Source organism: Ambystoma mexicanum, chromosome 8 (assembly GCF_040938575.1).
Source record: "Ambystoma mexicanum isolate Mex_15411 chromosome 8, UKY_AmexF1_1, whole genome shotgun sequence".
Lineage (NCBI taxonomy): Eukaryota > Metazoa > Chordata > Amphibia > Caudata > Ambystomatidae > Ambystoma > Ambystoma mexicanum.
In genome coordinates, this window is record NC_090929.1 from 1,690,020,395 (window position 1) to 1,690,041,951 (window position 21,557).

At 46.3% G+C, this 21,557-nt stretch overlaps 1 protein-coding gene across 1 annotated transcript in view; it reads left to right on the forward strand.

Annotated features, from left to right (window-relative positions):
* The window catches only part of LOC138473462 (deleted in malignant brain tumors 1 protein-like), a 104,792-nt gene that overhangs the window by 39,698 nt on the left and 43,537 nt on the right, over positions 1-21,557 (forward strand). Inside the window, exons 7-8 of the mRNA XM_069612110.1 lie at positions 935-1,252; positions 8,342-8,377. Of these exons, the coding sequence (XP_069468211.1) occupies positions 935-1,252; positions 8,342-8,377 (354 nt within the window). The remainder of the gene's footprint in view (positions 1-934; positions 1,253-8,341; positions 8,378-21,557) is intronic.

Genomic DNA, 21,557 nt, shown 5'->3' on the forward strand with positions numbered 1-21,557 from the left:
ACATGCTGTAAATAACACGTTTGCCGATATTACAGTTTAAAGATTTAACAAACTTTGCAAAAACGATTTGTATCATTACATTTCTCATGAATTAAGCCACTTTTCACTTATAATGAAAATAATGACTGTTCACACAATATACAGAGATACAATTAAACTATGACTTAAGAAAATGTAGGTTTTTTGACACAGTCCGAACACGGGTCTCTTGAACTGCATGCCCAAAATCCCATCACCAATTTGGGAATTTGACTGTACTTTACACACATTTGCAATCATGAATGTCTGAGCTTTCTTGATGGACTTTTGGCGCCATTTTGTTGGAATTATGCATGAATGAAGGGAGAATTCATTAGTGCAGAGGCTCGTCTACCCCCACATGGTCTAACCCCTTTATTTGCGCCGGATCTAAAGCATTTTGCTGGTGGGATAATTCCGGCTGCTCCTCATGCCACCGTCATTCCACTTGCAGAGCTGGCATCTCCTTTTTGCTGTGTCGACGCTGGCAGCTCTTGGCTGGTGTGTCTTCCCAGGCCCCTCATTGTCCTTTTCGTAGAGGCACCCCCTGATCTTCTTGCTCCCTTCTATTCATTTCAGGCAGGATACCCCATGTGTACTTCTTACTCACCTGGAACGGTTCCCTGTTGCATTCTTCCCCTTATTGTTCCTGGGTAGTTTAACTCCCCCTCTCCCATGGCCAATGCGTAGACTCTTCAAGGGCGCATAAATTAACGTATATGTTAATTTGGAAGTTGTGATTTGTTTCGTACTGTTCATGTTTGTTCTTAGTTAAGCCATTGTTAAAATGCACGGAAATAAACACATGACAATAGTAAATACTGTTCACAGCTTGAGCTACCCTAGGGGAGTGTGGGGGAGGAACCCAGACTATGCCTCTGGAACTGAAGCTCTTCGGTCTCTCAATGTGTTGCAGTGCACTTCCCTGTCCAACTTGTTAACGGCCCGAACAGATGTGCAGGTCGCGTGGAGGTCCATTACAACTATGCCTGGGGGACGGTGTGCGACAATAGCTGGGACTACGCTGATGCCGAGGTGGTGTGCCGAGAACTGGGCTGCGGCTCAGCCCTCTACGCTCCTGGCAATGCCTACTACGGGCAGGGCCATGGATCCATTCACCTGGACGGGGTCTACTGCAGAGGGTATGAGTCTGCGCTCTGGCAGTGCCCACACAACGGGATGGATGCCCGTAACTGCAGTCACTACGACGATGCCAGCGTCATCTGCTCAGGAGGTGAGTGTGCTCTCCTACTAGGCATTCAGCATAGTGCCAACCTCACTGCAAGGAGCAGCAAAGCACTTTACACGGAGCATTCCCTGTAGCCAGAGCCAGAAAAATAGGGGTACAGTTAGAACGGATTACAGAAAACGAGGTGGGGGTGGGGGTGGGGAGGCATGGGCAACATGTACCTGGGAAAGTACTCATCTGTACCACAATTGGTTCTACAAATATATATTTACAATTTCATGGCAAAGTCAAGTAAAGTAATTTACGCAAAAGCACGTTCTTCTGGACCTCTGGTGCTGCATGCAATGTGTACCAGTAGACTGCCCCAGTGGGGAGCCGCAGGCAGTCCCCCAAATCCCCCAAAATGGGGCGGCCTCGTTATCTTTCTCGTTTCTGGATTTGGATTTTCTCAAGACCTCGCCATATTCTTTTTCTGGTTGGTGCGAGATACCGGCCTGGAGACGCCGCGCGGCACCCGAGGTCCTGAAGAAAGTGGTTTCAGCCACAAACACCACTGAAAGCGGTCGGCCATTGTTATTTTAGGGATCTCCCGCTAATCAAGGGACACCCTTTTTCAGTGCACATGCAATATTTTATATCATTTTACAGAATTTGAGTTCCTAGAAGCAGGACAAATAAAGCAATGGGGGTTCCTGTTAGAACTCAACACGAAGTGTCCCACTGTGTACTTTTAATTATAACTTTGAGCAATAGGGTCAGCCTCTTCCTGTCCTCTCACCCTAGATAGGCGGCTCATCACCGGCGACTAGGGACAGATCTCACCCGGAGGGCACAGTTAGCATGGTTGGAGGGCCAGTTAGTTTATAAAGATCAAACGATTAAATATGAACTAAAAACTCTACATGTACCGTTGATGTGTGAAAAAGTTTGGGATTGTGTACAGGTTATACACCCACGCCTAGTCCTTTTGTGTGTTTATTAAAAGTGTGAAGAGTGCCAGAAAAAAACATAAGGCATGGGGACAATGGTGGAAAAGAGCAAAGAGTGCCTGAAAAAAGATAAGGCATGAGGATAATAGTGGCAAAGAGTGAAGAGTGCCAGGGAAAAAGATATGGCATAGGGACAATGGTGGAAAAGAGCAAAGAGTGCTAGAAAAAACATACAGCATGGGGACAATGGTGGCAAAGATCAAAGAGTGCCAGAAAAAAGATACAGCATGGGGACAATGGTGGCAAAGGGTGAAGAGTGCCAGAAAAAAAACATAAGGCAGGGGGCAATGGTGTCAAAGAGTGAAGAGTGCCTGAAAAAAGATAAGGCATGAGGATAATGGTGGCAAAGAGTAATGAGTGCCAGTAAAAAGATTCAGCATGGGGACAATGGTGGCAAAGCGCTAAGAGTGCCAGAAAAAAAAATAAGGCAGGGGACAATTGTGTCAAAGATCAAAGAGTGCCAGAAAAAAGATACAGCATGGGGACAACGGTGGCAAAGATCAAAGAGTGCCGGAAAAAAGATAATACAGCATGGGGACAATGGTGGCAAAGATCAAAGAGTGCCAGAAAAAAGATACAGCAAGGGGACAATGGTGGCAAAGATCAAAGAGTGCCAGAAAAAAGATACAGCATGGGGTCAATGGTGGCAAAGAGTGAAGAGTGCCAGAAGAAAAGATACGCCGTGGGGACAAGGGTGAAGAGTGCCAGGAAAAGGACACAACATGGGGACAATGGTGGCAAAGAGTAAAGAGTGCCAGATAAAAGATACAGTATCGGGACAATGGTGGCAAAGAGAGACCAGTGCCAGAAAAAAAAGATATGCCATGGGGACAATGGTGGCAAAGAGTGAAGAGTGCCAGAAATAAAGATACAGCATGGGGACAATGGTGGGAAAGAGTGAAGAGTTCCAGAAATAAAAGATACAGCATGGGGACAATGGTGGCAAAGAGTGAAGAGTGCCAGGGAAAAAGATACGGCATAGGGACAATGGTGGAAAAGAGCAAAGAGTGCTAGAAAAAACATACAACATGGGGACAATGGTGGCAAAGGGTGAAGAGTGCCAGAAAAAAACATAAGGCAGGGGGCAATGGTGTCAAAGAGTGAAGAGTGCCAGAAAAAAGATAATACAGCATGGGGACAATGGTGGCAAAGATCAAAGAGTGCCAGAAAAAAAGATACAGCATGGGTCAATGGTGGCAAAGAGTGAAGAGTGCCAGAAGAAAATATACACAGTGGGGACAAGGGTGAAGAGTGCCAGGAAAAGGATACAGCATGGGGACAATGGTGGCAAAGAGTGAAGAGTGCACGATAAAAGATACAGTATGGGGACAATGGTGGCAAAGAGAGACCAGTGCCAGAAAAAAAGATATGTCATGGGGACGATGCTGGCAAAGAGTGAAGAGGGCCAGAAAAAAAGATACAGCATGGGGACAATGGTGGCAAAGATCAAAGAGTGCCAGAAAAAAAGATACAGCATGGGGACAATGGTGGCAAAGATCAAAGAGTGCCAGAAAAAAAGGTACAGCATGGGGACAATAGTGGCAAAGAGACCGAAAAGTTCCAGAAAAGTGATAAGACATGAGGACAATGGTGGCAAAGAGTGATGAGTACCAGGAAAAAGATGCAGCATGGGGACAAGCATGGCAAAGAGTGAAGAGTGCTAGAAAAAAAAACATAAGGCAGGGGGGCAATGGTGTCAAAGAGTGAAGAGTGCCAGAAAAATGATAGTACGGCATGGGGACAATGGTAGCAAAGAGTGCCAGAAAAAAAGATAAGGCATGAGGATAATGGTGGCAAAGAGTGAAGAGTGCCAGAAAAAAAACATAAGGCAGGGGGCAATGGTGTCAAAGAGTGAAGAGTGCCAGAAAAAAAAATATGGCATGGGGACAATGGTGGCAAAGAGCAAAGACTGCCAGAAAAAAAGATACAGCATGGGGACAATGGTGGCGAAGATCAAAGAGTGCCAGAAAAAAGACACGGCATGAGGACAATGGTGGCAAAGATCAAAGAGTGCCAGAAAAAAGATACAGCATGGGGACATGGTGGCAAAGAGTGAAGAGTGCCAGAAGAAAAGATATGCCATGGGGACAAGGGTGAAGAGTGCCAGGAAAAGGATACAGCATGGGCACAATGGTGGCAAAGATTGAACCGTGCCAGATAAAAGATACAGTATGGGACAAAGAGAGACCAGTGCAAGAAAAAAAGATATGTCATGGAGACAATGCTGGCAAAAAGTGAAGAGTGCCAGAAAAAAAGATACAGCATGGGGACAATGGTGGCAAAGAGTGAAGAGTGCTAGAAAAAAAACATAAGGCAGGGGGGCAATGGTGTCAAAGAATGAAGAGTGCCAGAAAAATGATAGTACGGCATGGGGACAATGGTGGCAAAGAGCAAAGAGTGGCAGAAAAAAAAACATAAGGCAGGGGGCAATGGTGTCAAAGAGTGAAGAGTGCCAGAAAATAAAATACGGCATGGGGACAATGGTGGCGAAGATCAAAGAGTGCCAGAAAAAAGACACGGCATGAGGACAATGGTGGCAAAAATCAAAGAGTGCCAGAAAAAAGATACAGCATGGGGACATGGTGGCAAAGAGTGAAGAGGGCCAGAAGAAAAGATATGCCATGGGGACAAGGGTGAAGAGTGCCAGGAAAAGGATACAGCATGGGGACAATGGTGGCAAAGAGTGAACCGTGCCAGATAAAAGATACAGTATGGGACAATGGTGGCAAAGAGAGACCAGTGCCAAAAAAAAAGATATGTCATGGGGATAATGGTGGCAAAGAGTGAAGAGTGCCAGAAATAAAAATACAGCATGGGGACAATGGTGGGAAAGTGTGAAGAGTGCCAGAAATAAAGATACAGCATGGGGACAATGGTGGGAAAGAGTGAAGAGTGCCAGAAATAAAAGATACAGCATGGGGACAATGGTGGCAAAGAGTGAAGAGTGCCAGAAAATAAATAAGGCATGGCGGCAATGGTGGAAAAGAGCAAAGAGTGCTAGAAAAAAGATACAGCATGGGGACAATGGTGGCAAAGATCAAAGAGTGCCAGAAAAAAAGATACAGCATGGGGACAATGGTGGCAAAGAGTGAAGAGTGCCAGAAACAAAAGGTACAGCATAGGGACAATAGTGGCAAAGAGACCGAAAAGTGCCAGAAAAGAGATAAGACATGAGGACAATGGTGGCAAAGAGTGAAGAGTGCCAGAAAAAAAGATATGTCATGGGGACAATGGTGGCAAAGAATGAAGAGTGCCAGAAAAATAGATGCAGCAAGGGGACAATGGTGGGAAAGAGTGAAGAGTGCCAGAAAAAAGACAATACGGCATGGGGACAATGGTGGAAAAGACCAAAGAGTGCTAGAAAAAAGATACAGCATGGGGACAATGGTGGCAAAGATCAAAGAGTGCCAGAAAAAAAGGTACAGCATGGGGACAATAGTGGCAAAAAAGAGATAAGACATGAGGACAACGGTGGCAAAGAGTGAAGAGTGCCAGAAAATAGATACAGCATCAGGGCAATGGCGGCAAAGTGTGAAGAGTGCCAGAAAATAGATACAGAATGGGGACAATGGTGGCAAAGTGTGAAGAGTGCCAGAAAATAGACACAGCATGGGGACAACGGTGGCAAAGATTGAAGAGTGCCAGAAAATAGATACAGCATCAGGGCAATGGCGGCAAAGTGTGAAGAGTGCCAGAAAATAGACACAGCATGGGGACAATGGTGGCAAATAGTAAAGAATGTCAGTAAAAAAAATACGGCATGGGGACAATGGTGGCAAAGAGTGAAGAGTGCCAGAAAATAGATACAGTTTAGGGACAATGGTGGCAAAGTGTGAAGAGAGCCATAAAATAGACACAGCATGGGGACAATGGTGGCAAAGAGTGAAGAGTGCCAGGGAAAAAGATACGGCATGGGGACAATGGTGGCAAAGAGTGAAGAGTGCCAGGGAAAAAGATACAGCATGGGGACAATAGTGGCAAAGAGACCGAAAAGTGCCAGAAAAGAGATAAGACATGAGGACAATGGTGGCAAAGAGCGAAGAGTGCCAGAAAATAGATACAGCATCAGGGCAATGGCGGCAAAGTGTGAAGAGTGCCAGAAAATAGACACAGCATGGGGACAATGGTGGCAAAGAGTAAAGAGCGTCAGAAAAAAGATATGGCATGGGGACAATGGTGGCAAAGAGTGAAGAGTGCCAGAAAATAGATAGAGCGTAGGGACAATGGTGGCAAAGAATGAAGAGTGCCAGAAAATAGACACAGCATGGGGACAATGGTGGCAAAGAGCAATGAGTGCCAGAAAAAAAGATACGGCATGGGGACAATGTCGGCAAAGAGTGAAGAGTGCCAGAAAATAGACACGGCATAGGGACAATGGTGACAAAGAGTGAAGAGTGCCACAGTGAAGAGTGCCAGAAAAAAAGATACGGCATAGGGACAATGGTGGCAAAGAGTGAAGAGTGCCAGGAAAAAAGATACAGCATGGGGACAATGTCGGCAAAGAGTGAAGAGTGCCAGAAAATAGACATGGCATAGGGACAATGGTGGCAAAGAGTGAAGAGTGCCAGGAAAAAAGACACGGCATAGGGACAATGGTGGCAAAGAGTGAAGAGTGCCAGGAAAAAAGATACGGCATAGGGACAATGGTGGCAAAGAGTGAAGAGTGCCAGGAAAAAAGACACGGCATAGGGACAATGGTGGCAAAGAGTGAAGAGTGCCAGGAAAAAAGACACGGCATAGGGACAATGGTGGCAAAGAGTGAAGAGTGCCAGGAAAAAAGACACGGGATGGGGACAATGGTGGCAAAGAGTGAAGAGTGCCAGGAAAAAAGACACGGGATGGGGACAATGGTGGCAAAGAGTGAAGAGTGCCAGGAAAAAAGACACGGGATGGGGACAATGGTGGCAAAGAGTGAAGAGTTGTAGATAAGGCATTGGGTCAGTGGTAGAATAGATTGAAGAGTACCTCAAAGATGACATGGAGTTGCAGTCAGAGCCATTGACAAATAATTGCTCCAAAAAGCAGTTTGAAGGATGGCATAGTGCGCACATTTTTTAAATGAGATCCAGGCGTAACCAGTCCTGAAAGCTCTGGATTGGCGCCTGTGGATTCCTGAAGGAAGTTTAAACCTGACCTTCAGATCACAAAGGTCGACTTGGTCCAATCTGCTCCACCAAGTAGCCTATCTATACAAGACCTAACCGGGGAGGCAGATCTTTGAGAGAAAGGCATGCCAGGCTCTGGAACAGTCTTTATTTCAGAAAACTATTTAAAACGGTACTTTTAAATTTGGCAAACAATTTAGCAATATGCACGTGTGGGGAACTGTCTATGGAATCTTTCCTTTCATCGGGTTGGACCCTGTACTGTGTGTGTATGTACACTGTGTTTCCAGTGCTCTGCAGTGACTGCAGAGTGACGGGCAGCAATGTATAATGGCGCCTGATTGGTCACAGCATTAAGGATTAGGTATTTCACCAACGGGACCGAAAAACCCTAGCTGGTTTTCTGATCCTACGAAAAACTAAAGAATAGGTGTATAGGCAGAGATCAAAATTTGATGGGAATAGACTCAAGTCTCTGCTGAACCGGCTCGCATGGTGAGATTGAGGACAACTCGTGGGGGGGTCACTTTCCATCGCAAGCTATTTGCATGGAGGGCACCACTCATGCTATCACTTGCACGTTGGTGGTCCTCCTTTGCAATTTTAACCTGGGCAGACCCAAGTTTCCATGAAATGTTTGCGCTTCAAAGTGCAAACAGTCTCATCTGCCCCTGCCATAAATATGCATGCCCAAGACATTGAACATGGATTCCTAGGGATTCCATCAGCTTTCAGGCGGATTCCTTCTGCATGCAGTGCACCTCCTCTAGCATCAGAATTAGATGCTGGAGGAGAAATGCCTGTATCTTCTATGAGGAGCTGGTGGAGGTGGGAGGTACGCACATCTTGTTCGTGCCCGCCCTGCGTCTACCTGTCAAGTGCTTAAAATAATCCCTCTGAGTGGATAATGTGGTGTAAAACCATGTCTTAAGCTTTTACACCTGTTTTTTACACCTCAGTTACCAGTCCAACAGTGACCCTCACCTGTGCTTCAGTTTAAATCCTGGATTTTAATTTAACTGTGTTTTTTCTCTTTACAGGCTACACGAATACGACCACAGCACCGCAAACATCTGGTAATTATGACTCATAGTTTGTGTGTTTGAAGGATGTCAGTCAATGGCCTGAACTTCATGTGTCATGTTAAGACACATGAAGGAGGTATGTGAAAGAGCTAAGATGATACCGCTTAAGCAACGTGACAGGTTGGGCGAAGGAAGTGTGCAGAAAAGGGGTGAGACAGGGAACTTGAAGAGAAACATACTTACAGACCAGGGGGCGGTAGAGGGTTCTGTCTGACCCCTTTGCAAAAACTGCCATCATCATGAAATGGTGCCAGCCATGTGTATGTCAATTAACAGCATCACAAGCACACTAGGTTAGGGGTTTCCAACCATGAGCTGGTTACCTCTCTGCTATTACACTGTGGTCATGCAGAGAACGGCTCCTTGCTTACTTTGGAGGATGCTTGTACTGCAATGGCCGACATATTAGCCCCCATGAAACTATGAAAACAAAGAAGTCGTCCACCTGAACCCTGGTTTTCTAAGAAACATAGAACTAGTAAACTTCAGTGCAGGCAGGCAGAGAGGAAATGGCGCTTTACGTATTTAGGCGAAGCTAAACCCATCTTTCGCAGCACTCTCATTTCTTTGCACAAAGCAATTATTAATGCCAAGGAAGCCTACTTTAGCCACACGGTGGAGGAGGCTTTGAACAAACCTAAGGCCTTATTTGACTTTGTTCAGTCACTCTCTTCTCCGGAGACAGGTCACCTCTCGGTGCCGCCTTCCCAAGATCTGTATGACTCTCCCTCTGCTTTCTCTGTGAATAAAATATCTGCTATTAGAGACACGGTAAAAGAAGAGGCGGATGCGTCGACCACTGACAGGCTATATGTTGAATTCCCCCCAGTCACGCGGACGCCATACCCCTGGCCCTCTTAAAGGAATCATCAGGTGATATGATAGCTCATATTACCTCTGCCGTCAATCTTTCATTTGCTACTGGTTCTATACCATGCTTACTCAAGCATTCCCTTCATCATTCCTTTGTTAAGAAAACCTTCTCTGGACCCGGAAGCGCTGGCCAACTATCAGCCCATTTCTCTGCTGCCGTTTATAATGAAGGTTTTGGAAGCCTTGGTATCCCCTCTTCTGTCCAACTTCCTTGAGTCCTCTGGGTATTTTGATGTGTTTCAACCTGGCTTTCATCCAGGGAGAGGCACTGAATCTGTTCTGAATTCAGTGCTTGATGACTTGGTATGCCTGGTTGATCAGGGTGGGGTCAGAGCCGTCCTGTTATTAGATCTGTTGGCGGCTTTCGACACAGTGGATCATTCCACCTTGGTCTCCCGGCTGGCTGTGGCTGGACTATCCGGCCAAGTCCTTGATTAGTTCTTGGCCTTTCTGACAGACCGCTCCCACTCGGTATCGCTCCCTCCCTCTGTTCGGCTCCTGTCTCGCTTGTATGTGGGGTTCCTCAAGGTTCGGCATTATCCCCCATCTTGTTTAATATTTATATTAGACTCCTGCTGGTCCTTCTCCAGTCGCATGGGTTCCGCGATTACTCCTAGGCAGACAACACCCAGATTCTGGTCCGTCTGGACCTATCTCAGGCTGAGAAAGCTGTCCGACTGAGGAAATGCCTTGAGGAGCTAGGGGGTTGGATGACACTACCGGAGAGGCATGGAGCTGCCAGCCAGGTGGCGTGGGCAGGAGCCCCCACCCTCCACAGCCTAGGATCAGCTCATCAGAGCTGCCGCACCGTGCCACGAGGCACGAAGAGGATCGCAGTCCAGCCAGGCCCCCACGAGCCCCCACCAGCACCTTTGTGCTGCCCACCCCTCCCAGAGGAACTCTTCACCTCCCCATCGGCCACCCCTCACCCAGAAGCGGCCCGGGCTGCGCTCCAGCAACGCGCCGATTTCGAAAAGAAAAAGAAGAAAAAAAATACAAAATGTCGGGCGCGATGCGGCGCCAGAGCGAGGCTCGGCATCCTGGTTGCTAAGCAACCATGCTTCTTAGCATACAACATCCGCCGGCAGGCGGAAGAGCCGGCCATATTCAAAGGCCATTCTAAGGCCCTGTTTGCCCCTCTGCACTCAGTCCTCATCAGCCAGGTGGCGTGGGCAGGAGCCCCCACCCTCCACAGCCTAGGATCAGCTCATCAGAGCTGCCGCACCGTGCCACGAGGCACGAAGAGGATCGCAGTCCAGCCAGGCCCCCACGAGCCCCCACCAGCACCTTTGTGCTGCCCACCCCTCCCAGAGGAACTCTTCACCTCCCCATCGGCCACCCCTCACCCAGAAGCGGCCCGGGCTGCGCTCCAGCAACGCGCCGATTTCGAAAAGAAAAAGAAGAAAAAAAATACAAAATGTCGGGCGCGATGCGGCGCCAGAGCGAGGCTCGGCATCCTGGTTGCTAAGCAACCATGCTTCTTAGCATACAACATCCGCCGGCAGGCGGAAGAGCCGGCCACATTCTAAGGCCCTGTTTGCCCCTGTTCGCCGCTTACGGCGCGTGGCGAGTTCCCATACTATGCACTCACGACCCCCTGATGCCCCAGGACAATACATGGGCTTACACCGGGGAACGCAGCGGCTGAGCAGGAGCTCATGACACTGCAGAAGCAGCGGACCTGGCTAGGAAACCTTCCGGGATCAAATACTTGGTAAGCGCGGCCACATTGCGCTATTCTTATCTCTGTTTTTGTGTTGGTCATCCAGCCGCGAATTTGCTTCATTGTGGTATAAAGGCACACATATGTTCCGAGTTGCCCCATAAAGGCCCTAGGCAACATGCACATGCATGTGCCTTGTACTCTCCTGTGACAATCAAGGCCCGTCAGCCTCTGTCTCACTCTCATGCTCATTGCCTTACTCCATACCCACCTTGCCACCCTCTTGCCATCCACATTCAGCCTCACACTCAAATACTTTGATGTACTCCAGCCAACATACAACCCCATTGCATATGAGTTGTGTTGTGCCCTATGGTCGCCCCCAGACCACATCTGAACTGTGTTGTGCCCTACGGTCGCCCCCAGACCACATCTGAACTGTGTTGTGCCCTATGGTCGCCCCCAGACCACATTTGAACTGTGTTGTGCCCTATGGTCGCCCCCAGACCACATTTGAACTGTGCTGTGCCCTAGGGTAGCCCCCAGACTACATTTGAACTGTGTTGTGCCCTATGGTCGCCTAGGACTTAGCCTGTCTCTGACTGCATTTAGCCTGTCTCTGATTGCATTTAGCCTACATATGATTGCTCCGTCTAGCCTAGAGGTACCTGACTCTTGCAAACCAACTGCCCGCGCCTAAAACCAGGTCATAATGATACTAACTTTTATTTACCTGTCAGCCTTTTAGACCACAATGCCTAAAGTAAACCACCATCCGAGGCCTACACTACAGGGCATACCGCCCGTGGATGAAGGACTCTTAACTCCCCCCCTAGAGCCCAGCCATCAACTTTCACATTCACTTATTACCCACCAATCGCTAACATACCTTCCCTGTGATATTGCAAGTAGAAACGCAAAACTACGTTCAAGACTACCTAAAATTTACAAACCATTAGCTAGACACAATACCTCCTGCAATAGAAGTAACACTAACATCCGAAACACTCCTCCTATAAAAATTGACCTCCATCGCAATAACCGCCCAAATAAGCAGCCCAATGCTAATAATAGCATACCTAAAAAGAAAAGTAATGCCACCCAGGCCACAGCAAAGCCGAACATCCAACTGAAGTGCGCCCTTATTAATGCCAGGTCACTAATAGCACACGCTACCGAAATTGCGGATCTCATTCAAATAGGAAATTATGACATCCTCGCCATAACAGAAACTTGGCTGCACCAAGCTGCAGGACCTGCCCTAATGCTTGCCTTACCCCATAATTACACCATACTTAGAGAAGACAGAGTCAACTCTCGAGGAGGTGGCCTAGCTATCATTGCTAAAAATAATCTCACCCTAAAAACTGAATCAAGTTCAACGACTAATTCCTGCGAATCATTAACGGCTAAACTCCTCGCATCTCCCTCTCAAACTATTACTATTCACCTTATCTATAGACCACCAGGCCCTATTGGCACGTTCGAGGAGGACATTTCCACGATCCTCTCAAACAACCTAAAAACTTCATCCCAAGCCATCCTTCTGGGAGACCTAAACCTAGGCTACAATGACCCTAAAGACCTGCAAGCAACTAATGTCACTAATGTCATCTCAGAACTAGGCTTCTCCCAAAAAATCCTACAACCAACACACGAAAAAGGCCGTATACTTGACTGGGTTGCTGACTATAACTGCAATACAACGATTGTCGATATCACTCCACAAATCTGGACTGATCATGCACTGATAACTTTCCTCCTAAATGTTAACTTGGCCCTACCCATTGAAACTGCTCTGGCTCCCCCCTTGCCAACCAGAAACAAAAAACTTATAACTACAGAAAAACTGCTACCACTCATCCTCCCCAGACTAAACTCTCTACCTGACTTATTGGACACCTCTTCACTAGTAAACGAATTCAACTCTTCCATGGCTACAGCTTTAGATACTATTGCCCCACTGAAACTGAGAAAGAGTAAGCCCAGAGCCCACCTAAATACCTGGTTCACTCCTCACCTCAAATCTCTAAGACTTGAAAAACGTAAATGCGAATCTGCTTGGCGGCTAACCCCAACAGAGACAAATAAAATTACACTCATCAATGCCTCCAAGATTTACAAAAATGAAATAAAGAAAGCAAAAAGAGAGAATTTCAACAACAGAATACTGCAGGCCAAATCTGGAACGAAAGAACTATTCCTTATACTAAAGGAACTAGAAAACCCTATTCCTGTCCATGATAACTGTGACAAAAACAAAATATGGTGCTCGAACATCCAAAAAGCACTAAACGACAAAATTGCCACACTCCAAACAAAAATTGAGATAAAGAAACAGAATATTCCACCCTCAACTAACCTAAGAGGCAAACCACCAATCAGCACTAAACTAGACCATAAATTTAACTTCTCGAAAGTAACCACACTTGAAACCGAAAAGATAATACTTTCACTCAAGCCATCCAATTGCCGAGGCGACCTATGCCCAGCCCAACTAATAAAAGACGCGGCCAGAGACCTCTCCCCATTCATTTCTAAACTTATTAATGCCTCCTTTGCATCAGGCACTGTACCAGATAACCTCAAGCAATCTTGGGTCCTCCCCCTCCTAAAAAAACAAACATTGGACCCATCCATCCCGACTAACTACAGGCCCATCACAACGGTACCCTTCTTGTTAAAAATCCTAGACAGAGTAGCCTACCTGCAGATCCAAAAACACCTGGAGCTGCACCACCTTTTAGGCACAAGACAATCAGGCTTCAGACCTCAGCACGGAACTGAAACCGCGCTCATCGATCTTAAAATTCAGGTCGATGAGCTGAGAGACTCCGGAAAGATGGCCCTACTCCTCTTACTGGACCTCTCTGCAGCCTTCGACCTGGTGGATCATGATGTGCTCTGCACCCACCTAGAAACAGCTGCCCATTTCTCCACACATGCCATCGCATGGATCAAATCATTCCTAACCGGTAGAACTATGAGAGTCTTCTCTACTTCTGCTGCTGCTGACCCTGTATCCATCACATGTGGAGTCCCACAAGGTTCTTGTGTCTCCCCCACTATGTACAACATCTTCACGAAGCCCTTGTTCGATGATCTGGATAATCTGGGTGTCACCTACACTAACTATGCGGATGACACTCAGATTCTCTTACCACTTTCAGGGGATTATGAACAAGATTTGGCCTTGGTGAACAAGATTTATCTCATCATTCAGGCATGGATGGCCACACACGGACTATGCCTGAATGATGACAAAACGGAACTCATCATACTGGGGAACACACAAAACATCAATAGATTAAAAGAAGAATACTCCTCCTTCGTCATAGACGGTAACACTATCAAGGTGGCAAAAGAGGTAAAAACATTAGGGTTTTACCTTGATTCCCACCTCTCCCTAACCAAACAGGTGAGCGCAATGGCATCCAGCACCGCATATACCTGCAAGTTGATTAGAGCCGCAAAACCATACCTATCCACTGCCAACTGCCTAACCCTTGCTCGAGCATTAGTGCTGTCGAAATTGGACTATTGCAACGCACTATATATAGGGGCCAATAAACATACGCTGCATAAGATTCAAACACTACAGAACAATGCTCTTAGAGCTGCCTTAGGAATTCCAAGAAGGGAGCATATTTCAGAGGCTAGAAGACAATCCAACTGGCTCTCCACAGCGGACAAAATCAAACTCAAGACAGCTTCTCTAACTTTCAAAAGTATCAACCATCTAGCACCCAAATACCTAGTTGCTAGATTCAACAGAAAAATCTCCACTAGACCCACCAGAGAAGCATACTCTAACCAGTTAGTGATACCCCCATTTAAACTAAGTACGGCCGGAGGAAACAGCTTCCCGGTCAAAGCTGCCCAGCTTTGGAACTCCCTCCCGCCTGGCCTGAGATCTACCCAATCCTACGCTCTCTTCAGATCTAACTGTATCAATTGGATCAAAGAAAATGACCGATAGTCCTGCCCTACACCAATATAACCCCTGTTCTACAAACGTACTATGTACATAGTTATATACTCTCTATCTTCCTACTGCATATTTCCTGTATATATTATGTTATATGTATATATTATGCACAATGTATATTCTCCTTACTGTCCTGCATTATGTAACTTCTACGACGTATAACCACTACTTGTAAACATGCGTAACCTGTAAAGTTTAAAGTATCCTTGAACAACGCGCCCGGTTACCCTCGGGTCTGGCGCGCGCTATAAATAATAAACAAACAAACATCTAACTGGCTCAAGCTCAATGCTAGCAAAACTGAGGTGTTGGTTGTAGGCACTACCACTCCCCACTTGTTCTGGACTGCTGATTTTTGACCTCCTTCTCTTGGCACCCTTCCTTTCGACTTTTCTGTCAGAAATCTGGGTATAAAAATAACTGCCTCCCTGACCATGGACGAGCAGGTGGCTGGAGTATGCAAGACTGGTCATTTTAAACTCTGGGTCTTGCGGAAAGTTCTTCCCTTCATTCCCACTACCTGCCATGCCCCGGTGGTAGCCGCCCTAGTTCTGAGTGTAGTTGATTACTGCAATTCGCTTTATCTAGGGCAGCCTCTCTACCTGATCAGGTGACTACAACTTCTCCAAAATGCAGCGGCTAGATCCATTCTTCGCCCTCCATTTGGAACACACATGTCCCCCTTGTTGAGACAACTGCATTGGCTCCATGTGGCGGCTCGGATTATGTTTAAGTCTATGTGTATCGTGCATCAGGCCTTCTATTTTATTGGAGCAGAGTACCTGCAAGCCAAATTTGTGTGCTATGTCCCCACTTGTGCTCTACGTTCCCAGTCAGCCCTCCTGATAGCTGTCCCCCAGATAGGCTGGCCTGCTCAGGAGGGTGTGCCTTTTCCATTGTGGCCGCAAAAGCTTGCAATGAGCTCCCTCTGACCTTACGGAGGATTGTTGACCATCTCGTCTTTCTGAAAAAACAGAAACTGAAATCTATACTACTCCAATAGTGTTTCTCTTTATCGAAATCTCCTGTATGCTGTTTTTAGCGCCATGATGCCTTTGGGTGAACGGGTGCTCTACAAGTTCCGATAACATAACATAACATAACATAACTAGGTAAAATGAGGTCTGTGGAAGGAGAGTTTTAGATCAATGAGTTTCAAATATTCTGTTTGGTGTGGTAACTGCGCTAGTGCAGGGATCTACCACCATTTGTTCTGCAGGTGTTTTGGACTACAAATACTATTGTCCCTAGCCAGCTGATTTAATAGTGCAGGATCATGGGAGCCGTAGTGTAAAACATCTGGGGGAGCTGAAAATTGCAAACATCTGGGCGAGTGCGGCTAGACCCTTCTTAACAGGTTCTATTAAATAATAAAATGGTAACTGTATTTATTTTGAATTTGTATATACTTGCAAAAAATGACATGTGCTTTGCCAAGAAACTGTGCAAACTGTGCAAAAAAGTTACGAATGGCTTGGTGGCTGCTTCCATCCCATAGTTGGGTGCTTTACCAACCCTTCTGTAGCATGATGGACTAGTTAATACATCAACCCGGCTGCTTGTTGGAAATAAATTGGGAACATTAATTAAAGGCGACACAAGACAGACTTGAAATTCATCTTTAGTAATTGCAGCCATTCAGTGGTGGTGGTGGTTGGGGACGATGAGGAGGGTGAGGATGAAAACACTCTCTGTGATCCCCTCTTGTGAGAAAGGTGGATCTTAAGGGTGGTCTTGCAGCCACTCATTGCTGGAATGCCCTAATTTTCTGAGGATAGCGAGTTCCTGCAGAGTGGAGGCAGGAGACCAAATCTGCTAAACCAATGGACAGGGTGAGGGAGAGCTTGAAAGAAGAGGCTGCAAGGGGGTGAGTAGCTGAGGATCGAGTTAGCCGATTACATGGCCATGGGGATAGCCCACTGACGGATTTAAACGCTAGAAGAAGGCATTTCAAAAGAGACAGATATTGCATAGATAATCACGCCTTACGATGGCGGTGTCTAGAGGAGGGTGAGGATCAAGGGAGGTAGTAGAGGGTATGGGCAGTAAAGGTCCATATCATTTAGCGAAGAAAAAAGAAGTAGCTTGGGAGTCCCTTGAGGAGGATGGAGCAGTAATGCAGCCTGCCCTCAACCCAGGTGATTGTGAATATTGTGAAATATGTAATAATATGCGTAGAACACAAATAAGAGGTTACATTTACTAATGCTTACAATGGTTTGATGTATAACTTATTAGTTTAATCCTTAACGGAGTTGTGCTTGGCGATGAATGTTTTCTTAGCGTCAGATCAGGCCTGATTTTACCAACGTCAAGCCAAGGAGCCTGAGCAACGGAGGTGATGATTATCCGAGGATTTCGGACATCGTTGAAGAACCCATGCAAATGGCGAGTCTTGGGAAATGTGGAAATGACAACTGGGGTGGGGGTAGGCAGGTAAAGAACATACAAAAGGGCTAAAAGCTGTGGTATTGGATGGCGGGAGAAAGATCACTTCAGCTTCAGAGTGGATGAGCATCAAGTAATGCAGAGCCTGCCAGTGATTGGATAGCAGATAAGGAGTTAATGATTCAGAAGGAAAGCTCTTGGGTGAAGAAGGGGAAGGAGAAGAAGATTTGAGTATCATTTGAAAATAGATGATTTGAGAATCCAAGGGAGGAAAGGAGTTTGCCAACAGAATAAACATACATTAGGAAGAGAAGGGGACCAGTGGCAGATCCTTGTGGCACCTCTATGGACAGCGGGTGGTGGATAAGAGCCAAATGCACAGAGAAATGGAAAAGAAGTGGTCAGCTATGTTGGGGGCTAGCAAGTGGGAATGGTGCCACGGAAGCCGAAATGTGAGACAGTCTGTACGGTAAAGGCAGCAGGGAGCTCAAGAGGTATGAGGATATAATGTTGGGCAGTGGAGCCATACTTAGGGATTTAGAGGCGAGGGTACATGCTGGCTCTATGGAGAGGCTGCTGTAGTATCCAGATTGGAGGGTCTCATTGAGCCCTTTGGCCTCCCTCACAGGTAAAATACAATTACCAAATGGAGAAACAGGGAAATAGAGGTTGGTTTCGAAAAAATGGCACTAGTTCTACATGCAAATGTGATGGCCAATGGATTGACAGACAACTGAAAGCCAACTTTCAAGGGTCTTTATTAAAGAAACAAAAACCCAAAAGGATTACCATTAACTAAGGTCACATTGTGGGAATTGAAGGGATATTTACAAATGAGACTTTCAATATTGAGATAATTTATTTTATGTACAGTGCTTTGTATATATAAGTATTTTATGTACAGTGCTTTGTATATATAAGTATTTTATGTACAGTGCTTTGGCAAAACTGCTATATAAATAACCAAACATTATCAATAATCATATTGAACCACCATCTTAACTCTTTCCCTCTCTCCCATAGGCTCTGTCTATCTGGTGGATAAAAGGTTACTCGCGGTTTTGGAGGTTTTAATTGTCCCGACACTTCTTTCTTGGCCCTTAAAGATGTATGCTTGGCTTTCGTAAATGTTCCCAGGATTTTGCTCTTCTCTTGTAGCAAAATCAGCACTACCACTCCTGATGCCCTGGATCATATAAGAGGGGGCCTGGGGGAGATGTAAGACTCTTCAATATCTTATCCAAGATGACAGTGGGCCCTGGGATTACTAAGGTTAAACCCTTTTTTACTGGTTGCAGACTTTCCAAAATATGACTCATCTCCCAAGTCTCTCCAGGCACTGCTGTATCAACTCACCTGATCTCTTACTGCCTCTTGTCTTGGGCATCTCCTCCTCCTAATCTCTTCCCCCGTCCTCCTTTCTGGTCTTCTCCTGGCCTCTGCCCTCCTGTTTCTCTCTCCTACTCAACGATTTGCCTCGACTCTCCTTCCCCTCCAACCCTGTCATTTCTCCTTTAATTCTCCCTTCTCCCCTGAATGATCTTCTTCTCCCTACGAGTTTCTCAGTGCTGTAGATTGGGGACTTCAGAGTGAAAGCCTTGTAGATGGTGCAGCGAGATTTGAAGATGATACAGGCTTGCAGCGGGAGCCAGTGCAGTTCAATGAGGGTTGTGTGATAATAATAATAATACATTTTGGATATAGTGCTACACACCCATATGCCTCATAGCGCTGAAATAACACAAGTAATTACTATCCCACAGAGTGGCACTCAATGTATTGACCTTGGATGGATGAAAGGCTGAATTGAACCTGTTGGGATTCGAATCTGCCACAGCAGGCTGCGTGCAGATATCAGGGGTGAGCGCTTAGCTCACTATGCTATCTGACCAGCTAATGATGTGATCAATTTTGCAGAGTACTCTGATGAGTCATGCTCCGGCATGCAGGGCATATTCTCAGGGGAACTGATGTACTCACTGGAAGGCCTTCCAAAAGGACATTGCCATCATCCAGGTGGGAGTGGACCAAGGCTTCTACAGCAGAACTGAAGTCATTTTCTGGTATGAGGGGCTTGATTTTGCGCAGGAAACAAAGTTGCTACCAAGACATTTATGTCTTCCTTGCTATGTGCTGTTTGAAGGAGAGATGTCTTTTGATGTTGAACCCAAGGGACTTGGCGCAGGTGGCCTCGAAGTGCATAGCAGAGAGCTAGGTCTGAATATCCGGGTGTACAGTGTTGCTGGTCAGCAGTAGGAATTGAGTCTTGGAGGGGTTGAGCTTCAGGTAAGAACAGGACATCCGCAACTGGATCAATGAGAGGCAGGCCAGCCTGTGGATTTCTTCGATGGAGGATATCTTGAGGTATAGTTGTGTGTCATCTGTGTATTGGTGGATGTGGATGTTGTTCGGAGGATTCCAAGCGGTTTCATATAAAGATTGAAGATCACGGGGTGAGGATGGATCATTGTGGGACTCCACAGGAGATGGGTAGAGTTGGTGATCTGGAGGAATCCATTTGTACAAAGTGGTGGCAATTAGCAAGGTACGAGCTGAGGACAATCTCGTTGATCCCCATTCAGTAAAGAAGATTGTAGGAGAGAGTCTGGTGGTCTGAATTGTCAAATGCTGCTGAGAGGTCAAGGAGAACAAGGAGGCAAGGATGGTCATCACCAAGGATGTTAAGGGCATTGTTTATTACCTTGGTGGTTGCTGTTTCTGTGCAGCATATGGGACTGAAGTGGTATTGTTAGAATTGAAGGAGGTCGCTGGCTTTGATGTGCTGGAGGAGTTGTGTGGCTACTGATTTCTCAAGGATCTTACTTGGGAAGGGAAGATGGGTGTTGGGGTGGTAACTGCTAAGGCTGTCAGGGTCCAGTGTTGGTTTAAGAACTGGGATGATCTGTCCGGTCTTGAGGGTTGATGGGAAGGTGCTTTGAGTTAGGGAACTGTTGATGATTGCCATGTAAGGGGGGAGTACTTCAGTCGGAAGTGTCTTGAGTACGGAGGCTGGTAGGATGTCATCGACATATAATGTGGACTTGAGGGATGCTGGGATGCCAATGAGGTCTTGTGGTCTTGCGAAATGGGGTGTGTTGTGTGCTTTCAGTTATAGCGTTGGTGTCTATTATTGGCAGATCAGGCTGATATTATTGATGAAGAAAGAGTTGATGGCGGTGGATTTCTTGATGGAGTGCGGTACGGGTGGCCCAGGCAGAGGGTTGATGCAGTGCTTGATGGAGTGCGGTACGGGTGGCCCAGGCAGAGGGTTGATGCAGTGCTTAATGGATTTGACGAGGGCTCTGCTTTTATTGTTGGGCTTAGCTATAGTGCTTTGGTAGTAGATGGCCCTGGCAGTGGTGATCAGTTGTCTGCATGTAGCACAGAATTCCTTGAGCAGGGCAAGGTCGGATGCACTGCAGGATTTTCACCAAGACTTCTCTTGTTTTCGGAAGATTTGTTTGTTGAAGTTGAGTTATTGAGTTTACAAGGGTGCAGAAGTGTTAGGGTCGATGATGTGTTCAATTTATTATGGTTATTGCAAAACTGATTTTCAGCATGTAGTGCAGTAGAGCTGGTGCAGTCTGTGAGTTGTCAGGGTGACCACTCAGGCTCTACCAGTCTTTCAGTAGCAGTAATCTTTTTGGAAGTCCCCTGATTTTCAGCTTGATATGTGATGCAAAGTAATTTATTTGTATGATGAGTTAAGTAAGTTTTGCTTAAGTAAACACATCGTGTAAATAAAGTGCACATGCCTTACCAGGCTTGTTACTGCACAATGTTGAATTATTGTGTACTAACAGAATCCAAAGGACTCTGTCACGGGCAAAGCACAGATTACCTGCCAACTTCGGTAACATGAAGAAGTCATTCTGCTCTAACCATGCTATCCTAACTAGCATTGTCGATAAGAAGAGCCTAGCATATGCAGCTTGAGAAGATCAATGGGCAATGCTCATGAGCTGAGAAATAGACAGTCCAAGAAACGATGGGTAGACAACGCTGATGAGCAGAGGGAAGCACTGTCTAAGGAGCAATGGACAGGTAATACTGATGAGCATCGGGCTGGACTGTCTAAGGAACGATGGATTGGCAATGCTCATGAGCAGAGAGATTGACTGTCTATGGAACGATGGATAGACAATGCTGATGAGCAGAGAGATGGACTGTCTATGGAACGATGGCTAGACAATACTGATGAGCAGAGCGATGGACTGTCTAAGGAATGAGGTATAGACAATGCTGATGAGCAGCGAGAT